The sequence below is a fragment of the Panthera onca genome, chromosome C1 (genome assembly GCF_046562875.1).
Source record: "Panthera onca isolate mPanOnc1 chromosome C1, mPanOnc1 haplotype 2, whole genome shotgun sequence".
NCBI classification, from domain to species: Eukaryota; Metazoa; Chordata; class Mammalia; order Carnivora; family Felidae; genus Panthera; species Panthera onca.
In genome coordinates this window covers 3254550-3269930 of record NC_138346.1, presented here as the reverse complement: position 1 = coordinate 3269930, position 15381 = coordinate 3254550, and the positions used below count along the sequence as shown (strand labels likewise).

The 15381-nt window shown below is 49.7% G+C and overlaps 1 protein-coding gene across 5 annotated transcripts in view; it reads left to right on the top strand.

Moving 5' to 3' along the window:
- The first annotated feature begins 9 nt into the window (after positions 1-9).
- SCLY (selenocysteine lyase) overlaps positions 10-15381 on the top strand; it is a 33219-nt gene continuing 17847 nt past the window's right edge. Inside the window, exons 1-4 of one of the 5 annotated variants that reach the window (XM_060625874.3) lie at positions 10-149; positions 2682-2794; positions 8390-8490; positions 11453-11606. In XM_060625874.3, coding sequence (XP_060481857.2) covers positions 61-149; positions 2682-2794; positions 8390-8490; positions 11453-11606 — 457 coding nt within the window. In that variant the 5' untranslated portion in view covers positions 10-60. Of the gene's footprint in view, positions 150-2679; positions 2795-4674; positions 4826-8389; positions 8491-11452; positions 11607-15381 lie in introns of those variants that run through there. The other 4 variants (XM_060625878.3, XM_078450737.2, XM_060625877.3 and 1 more) reach the window with 4 other exon arrangements.

Sequence of the window (15381 nt, the reverse complement as noted above, 5' to 3'; positions counted from 1 at the left end):
CAGGAGACGCTCCCGGGCGCGACCCGCGCGGTCGGCCGGTTGGGGTAGTGCTGGGGCCCGATGGAGGCGGCCGTGGCGCTCACCGGGGATGCGCGCGGGCGCGCGGCGAGTCAGCCCGGCGACGGTGGAGAGAAGACCCCACCGGAGAGGTGCGCGCCGTGAGAGGGAAGCGGCCGGCGCCCTCCTCCGGGAAGCCCTCGGGGTTGGGAGGTCCCGCCCGGGGAGGCCGGATGCGGGCGGTGGGGAGCGGTGGGCAGGGGTCTCTCCAGGGAGGGTTCCCCGCCACCCCGGGGAGGTCGGAGGCGGGCACTGGTCTCTCCGGGGGAGGGACCCGCCCGGAGCGGGGCGCCAGCTGGCGGTCCCCGCGGGCCCGCGGCCGGGCGCGCTGTCGGCGGGGCGGCTCGCGTCGCGGGGTGCGAGGTGGGAAGCACCGCCGCGCCGGGGCTCCCGCGCCAAGTGACGTCCGGAAGTCAGCGCCCGAGTCCGGGGAGAGCGCGCGGGGCGGGGGAGCAGCCGCTGCACCGGCCCCGGGGCTGAGCCGAGCGCGCGGCTGGAGCGGAGGGCTTGGCAGGGCGGCGGTCAGCGAGCGGAGCCACGGAGCTCAGGAGGGACTTCGGGACGTGTATTCCAGGCGCGGGGGGAGGGGGTGGCGGGACAGGGGAGGAAGCAGGGCAACGTTGGGAGTCTTGTAAAAATCTAGGAGAGGGAGGTGGGGCGGACCGGAGTGGTGGCGGTGGTGGCGAAGGGGGGCTTCTGAGACGGAGCCGCAGGACTGGCTGGTGCACCCGCGCAGAGGAAGGGGGGTCTGCGGAGCGTGTCCCCCGGGCCCCTGGCCTGAGCAGTTGGCCTTCCGGTCCACTGTGCCCCTGCACCCGAATATGAGGAGGGTTTGTGTCTTTAAAATTCCGGTCCAGGCCGAAATCTGACCATCTTTTTCATTAGGCAGTCTACCTTGGTGGAGACTGAGCAAAGGGGCTAGGGGAAAGCCCTGCAGGGAGACTCGAGTGGAGAGGAGGCTCGCAATACCTTTTTATTACATTTTGGTTGTGGACAGAACAGAGTTTAGCTTTCGCATCCGATAACGATAGCATCTTAAGGAAGAAGACAATAATAGAGCAGAGTTATCTATAAAATGTTCATCTGAAACTCAGGCCATGGATTAGCTCACCCCAGCAGCAGACTGAAAAGCTGCAGTCGCTGAGCAGACTCTAGTAGCTTGAGGAAACTTAGGATACTTAGTAGGAAGTGTCAGCAAGATTAGGGGCCCTTGCAGATTTCAGTCACAGCAGAATCAGCACATTGCCAAGTGGGAGTGGCCAAGGGTCAAACTTGCCAAAGCCTCAAACCAATCAGGTGACTTTGGACAGCAAGATGTTGCATTAAAACACTGTGGTTAAAACAACAATAACAACAGACTTTTAACAGCCACAGTTGGTAATTGTATTTGAATTTTCATGTGGATTGGTTTAATTAAACATTGTTATTGATTTTAGGGGCACCTGGGTAGTTCAGTCGGCCCACTTTGGCTCGGGTCGTGATGTCTCGGTTCCCGAGTTGGAGCCCCACATTGGGCTCACTGCTGACAGCACAGAGCCCACTTGGGATCCTCTGTCCCCCCCTCTCTCTGCCCCTCCTCCATTAGTGCGTGCGCTCTCTCTAAAATGAATAAAACATTTAAAAAACTGTTACTGATTTTAAAATCAGGTAAAATAATAGTATTAGGCAGGATTACCTATTGTATCTATTAAGAAAGTATCTGAAGGGTTTTGATACTGGTAAAAAGAAATACAGATAAATTTTATTTAGGAGGCATCTTTCAGGGGATGTGCTTTTCTGTGACACTTTGTTGCAAGTCCGGCCCCTGCTGTGTGCTGGCCATTGTTCTCAGTGTTGGTGGCAGAGCAGTGAGGAGAACTGGCAAAGCCCATGGGCCTCTGCACCTGACCTTCTATTACTGCCTCTCGAGGCAGACAGTCGACAAGGAACCAGTGCAGTGTGTCAGAGGCTGCCGAGGGCCATGGGGATAGAGGAAGGAGCGGGGGGTCTCCGGGTGCTGGGAGGAAGGGGACTGGCCGCTGTAGGGGGCTTCACGAGAAGGTCACGATGGAGCAAAGACCCAAAAAGGAAAGTGGGGGGGGGGGGCGTGGTCACTGGAGGCACAGGAAAGTGAGGGGGGGAGGGAGGAGAAGCAGGTCCGCTCAGGTCAGGGAGCAAAGGGCAGGGTGTGGGGAGGAGTGGGCACCCAGATCACCCGAGCCTCTGGCCAAACCAGAAATTACAGAGAAAAAAGAAAAACTTCTGGAATGTGTGGCTACTGGGTGTGCCTGGTTCCCCTCCTTCCGTGTGGAGGACAGGAGACAGATCTGTCCTTGTAACCAGGACCCTTGATCCTCCTACCAGGGGCTGGAAAGAGGTTTTGCAGATCTAAATGGATGCTCTCCTAGTGATTGTAGAGGATGCTAGCAAATACTAGATTGTTGGAAAACCGGGCATACCTTCTCCGTAATTCATGAAGATTGGGGGATTGCCAAGTGCAGCTGGCGGAGCCTGCGTGGTGTTCGCGCAGAGAAGCTCCCTGCCCTTGCTGTTTGCTCCTGCGGAGGCGACGGACACAGGGCAGCCGTGCTCCGGATTCCGTCTCCTTTCCCTTAACAGACACATCTTTGTTCTCTTTCCGGCAGGAAAGTTTACATGGACTATAACGCAACCACCCCGCTTGAGCCAGAGGTTATCCAGGTGGTGACCGAGGCCATGAGAGAAGCCTGGGGGAATCCCAGCAGTCCTTACCCCACAGGTAATCCTAGAGGGTGCTCACAGATCCGAGATATGGAGGGCGGGGCACTCTCAGAGAAGTTGTGCACCTCTTGCGGTCACTTGGTGTGGAGAGACTTTCTGTTAACTGCAGGTCTTAGGTGTAATTTTTGGTAGATTTTATTTGTTGGTTTTTAGAGAAGTCCAAACTTGTACACTGAGCTGGTTGATAATCTTTCATTTGGAACACACGCACCGTCCCCCTTACTCAGATGAAAACGATGTTTTATGAAGAGCTATTTGTAATGACAATACCTATTGAAACCCTTTCGCGAATCTGTCTCAGTTGAGTCTTACAAAATTTGCAAAACCTTTAAATCATCAGGATTGCATATAATCCTGGCCTTTTTTCAAATGAAATTTACTTTAAAATTCTTAACGTCTGTTATAATAAAAATATTCTTATTTATTCTTGTGTTAATGTAGATCATTAAATTGGTGGTTTGGAAAATAATTTGCTTCAAGTCGGGAGTGTTATGTTTTTCACATAGTGATCTAAAGTTGTACCTTTTTAATTTAATGCTTATCAGATAATTAAGATAATCTTAATATGGATTATGATGAACTAAAAGCTTTCAACAGAGTGTTGCCAAGCTCTAGGATTTAGCAATATTTGTATATAAGTTTACAGGCTTTTGTGGGTTTTCACATGTGTTCGTTTACTAAAAGCTTCACAGCTTGGTAACTAAAAGCTTTTTCAAAATCAGGTACTAGTCATTCATTAACTTCTTTGGTACGTGTATTCTAGTTAATCTTGTGGACGTTGCCTTGTATCTTATCTTTCCTCTAGTAAAATTGTATTTTCTGGTGAATTAAACTTGAGAATATGGAGGACAATAAAATGCTAATAAAAAACATTTATTATAAAGAAGTTTAAGAGTAACCTTGAAGGGGGCTCCTGGGCGGCTCAGTCGTTCAAGAGTCCGACTTTGGCTCAGGTCATGATCTCACAGTTCACGACTTCAAGCCGTGTGTGGGGCTCTGCAGACAGCCCGGAGCCTGGAGCCTGCTCCCCTCTCTCTCTGCCCCTCCCCTGCTCACGCTCTCGCTCTCTCTCTCTCTCTCTTTCTCAAAAATAAAAATAAACATTAAAAAAAGAAAAAAGAACAACCTTGAAGGAGAAATTCCCCTTCTTGACCTGATGAAGCCTGTCACTGGCTTTCAGGTTGCCTTTGATGGCCTTTGTTTCTTTGTTAAGAACCATAACTAAAGTCTACATTGCAATTCACTCGTTGATACTCAGGTAGAAATGGGGGGGGGGGGGGGGAAGGAAAGGAAAGAAAAGAAAAGAAAAGAAAAGAAAATCACCGTTATGATAGAATGGTTTGATTAGTTTCACAATTATGATTTAATAATAATGATAATAATTCCTTTGGGAGAATTTATTTTAGGGAAAATGTTAAGGACATGTAGGGAGAGTTGAGATGCCCAAGATGTTTGTCAAAGCCTTGCTTACAATGGTACAAAGCTGGAGACAACCTCAGCGTCCATCAGCCAAGGACTTGTCCCGTAAAGTATGCTGAAACCCTCGAGTGGAGTTCTGGACCCTGTCAAAGCCATGGTGTGGACTATACCGATGACCTAGAAGCACAGTAGCAGCATATTGTTCAAGTGGGAAGGGCGTGTTATAAAACAAGAAGGTTTCTTTGTTTCCCATACCCACCCCCTAAGGAAAAATTGTATGTGAGCCAGGGTAGAAAATGTATCATTTTGCTGTGAGAGACAGAAACCCCCAAGGAACAGCAGCTTATATAGGCGGAAGGTCATTTCTCTGACCGTCCGGGGCCCACGTGGTCACACGGCCAATGCCAGCGACCCCGGCTCCTTCCATTCTCTCCACTTGTCTCCTGTTCATTCCCCCAGTGGTCAAGACGGCTGCTCCCGCTCAGGCCATCACGTGCGCAGCCCAGCCCGTAGGAAGGAAAGAAAGAGGAGGGGAAAGCGATGCCCGAGTCCTTCAACGACACTTCTGGGAGTTGCGTGTATCGCTCTGGCTTCTAACGGCTTGCCAGAGGTGGGTCCCATGGCCGTGCATTAGCATTCCAATCGCAGTGGGAGTTGGGAAATGAGGTCTTCATTCTTCATTCAGCTGAGATTTTCCTCACCCAAACGCGGCCGTAATTCAGCCACGTGCCAGCTGGAGACGTCGCGGTCGTAGGAAGGGAGGGTGGCGGAGCGGACAGCCAGCGGCCTGAGCCCAGAGGACATGCACTTGGGCAGGGGACTGTGGGAGGTTCTGAGGACTTCTCTTTTCGTGGGGTGGGCACGGGGGTTCAAGAGCTGCAGGGGACGGTGCCACGTAGGGCCGTAGAGGCCGCTGTGAGCGCCCGGCTCGCCTCTGACGTCGCACGGTGCCTGCAGGACTCGGAACGGAGCAGGGACACGGTCCATCCCGGCGGCTCGCAGCACTTTGGGCTCACAGCCCCTTTACGCTCTTCGGGCGTATGCAGCACTCCAGGGAGCTCTTGTTTATGTGCGCTGCACGCACAGATGTTTGCCACACTAGACAGCAACACTGGGAAGCCTGAAATAGACATTTAGGAGCTCACTGACAAAACAGTGGTGAATCCAGTACGTGTTAACTTTTTTGCGTGAAGAAGAAACTGCCTTCTCCCGAGAGCACACATGTAGTGAGAAGAGTGCCATGGTCGTACACGTGAGAGCCTCTTTAGTGTCTGTCTAAACAAGAAAGTTGCTTTCCCGCACCTGCTTCTGTATCGAGTCTGTTGCAACATTCACATCTTGTGGCTTCTGGAAAGCTCCGCTATGTGCTTTGGAGAAAATGAGAATAAAAAGACAAATAATGTCTTAGTATTAAGTTGAAACCGGTTTTGACCTTGTGGACCCCTGAAAGTGCCTGGCCACCACCCCCCCCCCCCCCAACCTGTGTTCCCCAGACCACAGTTTGAGAACAGCTGATTTAAGCAGTATTGGTTGGGGACCTACCGGCGGCCGAGCACCGTTCTGGTGAGGGTACGAAGTGTATCACTGTGGCCCCTGCTTGGAGAATGGGCCACGGTGGGGTCCGTGGACGCGGGAGTCTGCTAGGAGAATATGGCAGCAGCAGCCTTGACTCCGCTGGTGGCTGGGCGGTGTGTGGGTGGGGTCGGATTCTGGCTCTTGTTGACGGCAGAGACTTACGGGGAAAGGCAGGAGGGAAAGCTCACTGGGCCTGGCCCCTGGAAGGATGGAGTTGCTGTGGGTTTACTGAGCTAGGAAGGGCTTCGAGGAACAAGTCGGGGGGAGACAGGCTGCATCCAGCTTTGAGCAGGTGTAGCTTCAGATGCCCACCGGGAACCCGGTGGAGCGAGCAGAGTCTTGGGCACTGAGCTGGCGTTCGGTGTTGAGTTGCTCAGGGAGGGAGGGAGGACCCGAGGACCTGCCGGGGCGCAAGGCCGTCTGGAGTCTGGAATTGGAGCCCCGGCCCAGCGAGGGACGCGTTGGAGGAGGGAGCCACCCTGCGAGCTGCTGCTGGCAGTGGGGGGGGGAGGTGAGGTCCTGGATTTGGCACCCAGGGACCTTGGTCACAGGAGATTTGGGAGCCCGGTTGCCGTGGGTTCAAGAGGGGACGGAAGGGCGGGTGGAGATGGGCAAGGGAGGGAAGAAGCGGGCCATTGCTGGGGGAGGTCGAGGGGCTCTGGTGTGCGGGGCAGCCCAGCGAAGGAGGGCTGCTTTAAGGGACCGCGGGAGCCACACGCCCCTTACCCCCTCTTGCACCCAGAGAGGAGTCCGGAGTCTCCTGTGGCGTCAGTTACAAGCACCGACCTTCACGCTTAGCTACACTAACAGCTGCAGACATTGCTGACGATTGACAGTGAGAACGCGCACACCCTCGCGTCTCCCACCTACTGGGTCCCAGCGGCGCTGCTGCGTCCCCTGGATCCCTTTCTTTCCAAATTTGCACGTGTTTCCCATGAGCCCCTGAGTTGCAGGCACAAGGAGCCACCCGTGTGTGTGTGTGTAAGAGAGAGGACTTTCTCCCATCACGGTGCCGTCGTCAAACCTGAGAACGCGGCACTGAGCACAGCGGTTTTCAGATGCATCCATGCTGTCGGGGTGTCCGGAGCTCGTGTCCTTTCACGGGGGAGAGCGCCCCTCCACGTGGAGGCACCACTGTCTCCACGCCTTCACCTGCCGGACACGTGAGCGGTTTCCAGCTTCTGGCTGTCAGCAGTGACGCTGCTGGGACCGTTGCCAGGGACGTCGCTTGCTTTCCTCTCAGTGAAGAGTAACTGCCGTGAATGCGTAGGGACGGGGTGGTGGCTGCATCGCACGGCGGGGGCACGTGTGGCTCCTTAAGGAACTGCTGTCCTGCGTCCAGCGTGGCCGTGGCACGTCCTGTCCCCGTCGTGGTGGTCCCTCCGTGGCCTCCTGAGCGCTCGGAACAGTCAGTCGTCACTTCAGCTGCTCTCCTGGCCACAGAGTGGTGGGGACGTGGCCCCAGGAGCCCTTACTCAGAAACGCCCGGAGGCTTGTGGAGAAGGGCAAAAAGTGAATAGAGGGCGGCTTTTGCAAAGTAACAGGCGAATTAGGAAACCCACCTTTGGAAAGAAATCGCCGTGAAGCGCTTATGTGAAGGTCTCGAGGTGCATTGGGAAAGACGGGGCGGGGGGGGGGGGTCATACTCCAATTCAGCACAGACCGTCACGACTTAGAAGGCAAATCCATACAAGAGTTGGGCGCCCGGGTGGCTCAGTCGGTTGAGCATCTGACTTCAGCTCAGGTCATGATCTCGCGGTTCGTGAGTTCGGGCCCCACAGGGAGCTCTGCGCTGACTAGTGCAGAGCCTTCTTGCTTGGGATTCTCTCCGCCCTCCCCCCCCCGCCCCGCTCACGCCCTCTCTCAAAAATAAATTAAACATTGAAAAAAAATCTATACAATAGTCTTTTAAGGATTATGTGAATTTCTTTGTATATTTTTACCACGTGATTTCACATTTCTGTTTATGTATGATTGACTGGTTTCATGGTGCCTGCTACCACCCCCCCCCCCTTTTTTTTTTTACAAGTAGGGCTGAATACTCACCCAACTTTGCTCTACAGACTAAGGAAGAGGGGCCACTGACACCTCAGAATTCCCCTCCTGCCTGCCCTTCCTTTCGCTACTACATACAATTTGGGTCCTTCTGTCTCACCAGCCGGTGACACTGGCTGAGTGGCCTCCGTGTGACCGTGGGTCTGTCCCCGAGGCTGTAACCTGTGTCGTGCACCATTGGACCTTGTGTTGAGGGCTCATGAGCTCTCTTGAGCTTATTTCTGGTGTTTCGCAGCATGATCTTAAGCAAATTATTCCATCCTTTGGCCCTCCTGTCTTGATGGGGGGCGGGGCAGGGCAGATGGCCACGGCTCCCCTGTCCTGTAGCCTCTGGTGAGACGACGAGCACGTCTGCGGGGACTTCAGGGTCCCTGCGCCGGCTCATTCCTAGGTTGTGGCCTGTTGCTTTCACGCCAACGGGACACGGGTCGTCTCAGAATCGCCCACCGAGAGCGGTTCCTTCACGTCTGGTTGTTGTTCTAAACGTGTGTTTGTTGGGAAACCTCAAAGCCACGGTAGTGACTGTCCGTTTTGGTCTCTCGAGGTAAGAAGGCCAAGGACATTATTGACACAGCTCGGGACAACCTCGCGAAGATGATAGGTGGGAAACCCCAGGACATAATCTTCACTTCCGGGGGCACCGAGGTAAAGTCTCTAGACAGGCTCACCGTCTTTTCGCTGTAAGTCATGTGAAAACATAAAATGTGATTCTCTCTTGGTATTTTTTTAAAAGAAGAGTGATACTTGGTCTTGCTGTTTTGCAAATTAGCTTGATATAATTAGCCAATATATATCCTATAAATAAATTCCAGGTGGCTGATAGGATGTTTGTGATGTGTGTACGTTGACTTGCTTTGCATCATTTCAACGAAGAGAGTTTGCCCTTTATTTTGCCCTGGAATTAGTCTTTTAAATCCCTTATTGTTGCCTTATTAAGAGTTTGAGGTTTGACCCATTTCAGATGCACTTTTATTTTTATTTAAAAAATTTTTAAGTGTTTATTTATATTTGAGAGAGACAGAGAGATAGAGACAGAGTGTGAGCAGGGGAGGGGCAGAGAGAGAGAGACACACAGAATCCGAAGCAGGCTCCAGGCTCTGAGCTGTCGGCACGGAGCCCCATGTGGGGCTCGAACTCACGAACTGTGAGGTCTGGACTGAGCCAAAGCCGGATGCTTAACCGATTGAGTGACCCAGGTGCCCCATGTACTTTTAAATTGGTAGGAAAACTCAGAGACAGTGTGATGCTTCTCAGTTAGTAATGGTCACTGTCTTGCTTCCCATAGGTGATGTGACTGTCCACATAGAAAACCCAGGAGAGGGCCACCTGGGTTAAGCGTTGGTTAAGCATTGGAATTCTCTCTCCCCCTCTCTCTCTCTCTGCCCCTCCCCTGCTCACACTCTCGCTTTCAAAATAAATAAACTTGAAAAGAAAGCCCAGGAGAATCTGCAGCTAGGTTATCAGAGCTAATAAGAACATTTAGCAGTTATGAGATACAAAAACCAGTTGTGTTTCTGTGTCCCCTCACATGCACGTGTGTTGTGGAAAATCAACCTCTGTGCTCCAGAGCCAAAATGTAACACGCAGAGACGGTCTGGGGACAAAGAGGGACAACAGTTTTATCACTTTGCCAGGCAAAGGAGGCCACAGCAGGCTAGTGCCTTCAAAACTGCAGACCGGCCCGGGGTAAAAGGCTGAGGGGTTTTAGAGGAAAATACAGGATCCAGGCAGTGCCGGTAGGAATCTGGACCGGGATGCCAGCCGCGTTCGTCATCTTCAAGATGGTCTCGTGACCAGCGATGGCGCCGAGTATCAAGCCTCATTACTGAGAATCAATACCGAGTCCCTGGAACAAAGGATTCTGCAGAAAAACAAGTGGAGGGGAGGAGGCTTCAAGAATGAGGAAGAGGAAAATTGGTTCAGTTTAAAGTCAAGCCTTGCTGGGGCATTAGTGTGTCCGCCTTCATTTTCCATCTTTGCGTTTCTATAGCAGCTTCAGGTGCTTACCAGAGCACGGAAAATAGCAAATACTTAGGAAGTAAGCCTAATAAAAAAGAATTCGTAAGACCTTTTTTTTTAAACATCTTTTTTTTAAATGTATTTTGAGAGAGAGAGAGAGAGAGAACACGAGCAGGGGAGGGGCAGAGAGAGAGGGAGAGAGAATCCCAAGCAGGCTCCAGGCTCTGCACTGTCTGCACAGAGCCTGATGGGAGGCTCGAGCTCTCAAACCGGTGAGATCAGGACCTGAGCTGAAATCAGGGGTTGGACACTCAACTGACTGAGCCACCCAGGCACCCCTGCATTTACATTTATATTTGACACACATTCCTCTGAGATAAGTTTTTTGTTTTGTGGTTTTAAAGTCTTCTACTCTGAACCCTTCACTTACCCTCTCTTGATACAGAAACCAATATTGTTAGTTTGCTAGTGTCTTCCAGGGAGAGTCTATGCGTTAAAAGTATGTAGATTTATATGTTCTTTTTTAAAAGATGTTTATTTATTTTTGAGAGAGAGAGGGAGTGCACGCGAGCAGGGGAGGGGCAGACAGAGAGGGAGACACAGAATCCGAAGCCGGCTCCGGGCTCCAAGCTATCAGCACAGAGCCCCACGCGGGGCTCGAACTCAAGAGCCATGAGATCATGACCTGAGCCGAAGTCGGATGCTCAACCGACTGAGCCACCCAGGTGCCCCTGTATATTCTTTTTAAAAAGACGTTTCTTTATTTTTGAGAGGGAGAGGGAGATCGAGGATCCAAAGCGGGCTCCATGCTGTCAGCACAGAGCCCGATGCAGGGCTCGAACTCACGAACTGTGAGATCATGATCTGAGCTGAAGTCAGATGCTCGACCAACTGAGCCACCCAGGCGGCGCCCCTGGATTTATGTATTCTTTTCACCTTTGGAAGCATATTTTTGCATATATAAACAAATGTGTGTGTATTTCCTCTTTTTGATAGAAATTGGATAGTTTACTGCATATAATGTCTGTGACCTTTTCGTAAATTACTATCACGTAGCAAGTGTATTTGTATGTGAGACCCTTCGGTATCTGCACATAAAGGGTTTCCTTGGTGTTTATGCCTCGGTGCACAGTGAACATTGTTGCCTGAGTTATTTGCCGGGCTCTCTTACTGGTGGACGCTGAAGGCTTTCTGAGGTTGAGCTATTTCCGGCTTCCCCCTCAGGAAGGACCTCTGCGCATGATTTCGCTTTGTGCAACTATAGCAACAGGGTCAAGTCCGAGAAGCAGACGTGCCGGGTCAGAGGGCTCATTTGATAGTTAGAAAATGGTCAGATTGCACTCCCGTCAGCAGTGGGTACCGGGGCCCAATATTCTTTTTTTGATGGTTTCTAAATTTAAAAATTCGTAACACTGCCTAACCAGACAGGCATAAGTGGCTGGAAACGAATTCTGACGTTATCGCAAGTTTGAAACCCCCACCCTTGGTCGCCGAGCATTCAAAAGGTGCAGCCCAGAAGTTGAACGTCTTTGGGACTGTTTTTTTCCTTCTTAAACGTTAGCCACGAGGACGATGAAGTGAGAGAGTGCCACCGTCGCCCTCCCCTGAGCGCAGGTCTTACGAATGTTCTTTCTGCTGCCTCCCGCAGTCCAACAACTTGGTGATCCATTCCGTGGTACGGCACTTCCAGCACACCCGCAGCGCAGAGGGGGACGGGGCCGTGCCCCACCTCGTCACCTGCACCGTGGAACATGACTCCATCCGCCTGCCCCTGGAGCACCTGGCGAACGAGCAGGTGGCCGGTGAGTGACCAGCCTGGCGGGATTCCCGCGGGGCAGCTCCGCTTACCTCCAGTACCGGCTTCCAAGAGGAGGAACTCGCCCCTGGGACCTGCGGAATCATGCGCCCTCCTGCATGCGGTCCTCAGGTGCGGGGGCCACACGGCCTGTTCCCACGTGGGGGTAATCTGTAAACTGTAAATGCTGCCAGTTTCCCCCTTAGGCACAAACTGGGTCATCAGCGTGTAGAACTAGTCATCTGATTTACTGAATGATACTTCAGACTCTTGTACGTAACACGTATGCACATAGTGAAATCGTATGCCTGTCAGTGCTAAGCAGGGCTCTTCACTTGGATATTAATTAAATCTTGGCTTCTTTCTCTGTGAAGAACAAGCGTCAAATAGATATCAGCTTCGGGGGTAAACACAAGAATAACTGTGCTCCTGCTGCATGACTTCAGCTCGACACAGTGGGCGCGACCAGCCAGGCAGGCCACGGGGTCGGGCGAGCTTGGCCAGCAGCAGCCCTCGGCACCTTTCCCTTCCCCTGTGATACGAAGTCTTGACACGCCGGGTGCAGACCGCAGACTTTTGAAAACTAAGAGCCTTTTGCTCCCTCAAGACAGCCCGGGTAAACACTTTCCTTTAAACAGACTGACGTCTCAGCCTTCCTCTTCCATCTGCCTGGAAACCTGAAGGTGAATCACGGGAAAGTATTTTTATCATAATGATAAAGGACACAATGCCATGAAGCTCCACTTGACGATGAAGGCTTTTTGTTGATTTTCCTGTTGGACTGGTAGGAGAGTTTTTCTCTTTATGGTCTTACCATACTACTACTTTATTTTATTTTATTTTTAATGTTTATTTACTTACTTTTGAGAGAGAGAGAGTGTGTGTGTGTGTGAGTGAGGGAGGGGCAGAGAGAGAGAGAGAGAGAGAGAGAGATTGAGAGTCTCAAGCAGGCTTCATGCTCAGCGCAGAACCCAACATGGGGCTCAATCCCACAACCCTAGGATCATGACCTGAGCTGAAATCAAGAGTCAGACACTCAACCTACTGAGCCACCCAGGTGCCCCGAAAAAAAAATGGACTTTCAAACAAAGACTGTAACAAGAAACAAAGAAGGACGCTAAATAATCATAAAGGGAACAGTCTAATAAGAGGATACAACATTTATGCATTTACAATGTGTGTAAATATTTATGCACACAATGTGGGAGCACCCAAATACCTAAAGCCGCTAACAACAAAGGAAGTAATCCATAGTAATACAATAATAGTAGGGACATCTAGCAACCAACTTACATCAATGGATTGATTATCCAAACAAAAAATCAATAAGGAAATTGTGGCTTTGAATGACAAATTGGACCAGATAGATCCAACAGATATCTTCAGAACATTCCATCCTAAAACATCAGATTGCACATTCTTTTCAAGTGCACATGGAGCGTTCTTCAGAAAAGATCACGTTAGGCCACAAAACAAGTCTCAACAAATTAAGAAAGACTGAAGTCATACCATGCCTCTTTTCCAGCCACAATGCGATGAAACTAGAAGTCAACCACAAGAAAAACTCGGGAAAGAGAACAGAAAACATGCTACTAACCAGTGAGTGGGTCAACCGACTTCAGAAAAGAAATTAAAAAATAGGGGCGCCTGGGTGGCGCAGTCGGTTAAGCGTCCGACTTCAGCCAGGTCACGATCTCACGGTCCGTGAGTTCGAGCCCCGCGTCAGGCTCTGGGCTGATGGCTCAGAGCCTGGAGCCTGTTTCCGATTCTGTGTCTCCCTCTCTCTCTGTCCCTCCCCCGTTCATGCTCTGTCTCTCTCTGTCCCAAAAAATAAAATAAACGTTGAAAAAAAAAATAAAAAAAAAAATAAAAAAAAATAAAAAATAAAAAATACATGGAGACAAATGAAACTGAAACACAACAGTCCAAAGAATTTGAGATGCAGCGAAAGCTGCTCAAAGAGGGACATTTATGGCAATATAGGCCTAGCTCAAGAAGCAAGGAAAAATCTCAAATAAACAATGTTACCTTACACCTAAAGGAGCTAGAAAAAGAAAAACAAACAAAACCCATAACCAGGAGAAGGAAGGAAATAATAAAGATTAGAGCAAAAATGAATGGAATAGAAACTAAAAACAAAACAAAACAAAAACCAGATCAGTGAAACTAGGAGCCGGTTCTTTGAAAAGATCAACAGAATCGATAAGCCTTTAGCCAGACTCATGAAAATAAAAAATAACCCTGCACAAAGTCACAAATAAAAGAGGAGAAATAATAACCAACACTACAGAAATACAAAAGATTGTAAGAGAATATTATGAACCATTTATGGCAACAAATTGGACAACCTAAAAGAGATGGGTAAGTCCCCAGAAACATACAACCTCCTAAAACTGAAGCAGGAAGAAGTAGAAGATTTGAACAGACCAGTGACCAGCAATGAAATTGTATCAGTAATCAAAAACTCCCAACAGGGGCGCCTGGCTCAGTCGGTTAAGCGGCCGACTTCAGCTCAGGTCATGATCTCGCGGTCCATGAGTTCGAGCCCCGCGTCGGGCTCTGTGCTGACCGCTCAGAGCCTGGAGCCTGTTTCAGATTCTGTGTCTCCCTCTCTCTGACCCTCCCCCGTTCACGCTCTGTCTCTCTCTGTCTCAAAAATAAATAAATGTTAAAAAATAAAAATAAAAACAAAACAAAACTCCCAATAAACAAAAGTTCAGGACCAGATGGCTTCACAGGTGAATTCTACCAAACATTTAAAGAAGAGTTAATACCTGTTCCTCTCAAACTATTCCAAGAAACAGAAGAAGGATTACCCTGATACCAAAAGCAGGTAAAGACACTACAAAAAAAAAGAGAACAACAGGCCAATATCTCTGATGAACATAGATGCAGAAATTCTCAACAAAATATTAGCAAACCAAATCCAACAATACAATTAAGAAAATCATTCACCACAATCAAGTGGAATTTATTCCTGAGATGCAAGGGTGGTTTGAAATTCACAAATCAATCAACACGATGTATCACCTCAACAAGAGAAAGGATAAAAACCACATGATCATTTTAATAGCTGCAGAAAAAGCATCTGACAAAGCGCAACATACGTTCATGATAAAACATGACCTCAACAAAGTAGGTTCAGAGGGAACGTACCTCAACATAATGTGAAAAACCCGCAGCCAACAAACATCATGCTCAGCAGTGAAAAACTGAGAGCTTTCCCCATAAGATCAGAAATGAGACAAGGCTATCCACTCTCACCGCACAGAACTGGAAGTCCTAGCCACAGCACTCAGATCGGAAAAATAAAAGGCATCCAGATTGGTAAGGAAGAAGTAAAAGTTTTCACTATTTGAGGTTGACGGGATACTCTACACAGAAAACACCAAGAACTTCACACACACACACACACACACACACACACACACACACACAAACCTACTAGAAATGATACATGAATTCAGGAAGGTCACAGGATACAAAACCAATATGCAGAAACCCATAGCATTTCTATATGCTAATAATGAAGTAGTAGAAAGAGAAATTAAGAAAACAGTCTCATTTACAATTGCACCAAAACCAGTAAGATACCTAGGAATAAGCAAACAGATGGAAGACCTATCCTCTGAAAACCATAAAACACTGAGAAAAGAAATCAGACGACAAAGATGGAAAGACACTCCATGCTCATGAGTTGGGAAAAGAAATATTTTTAAAATGCCCACACTACCCAAAGCAGTCTACACATTTAATGCAGTCCCTATGAAAATACCAGAGCA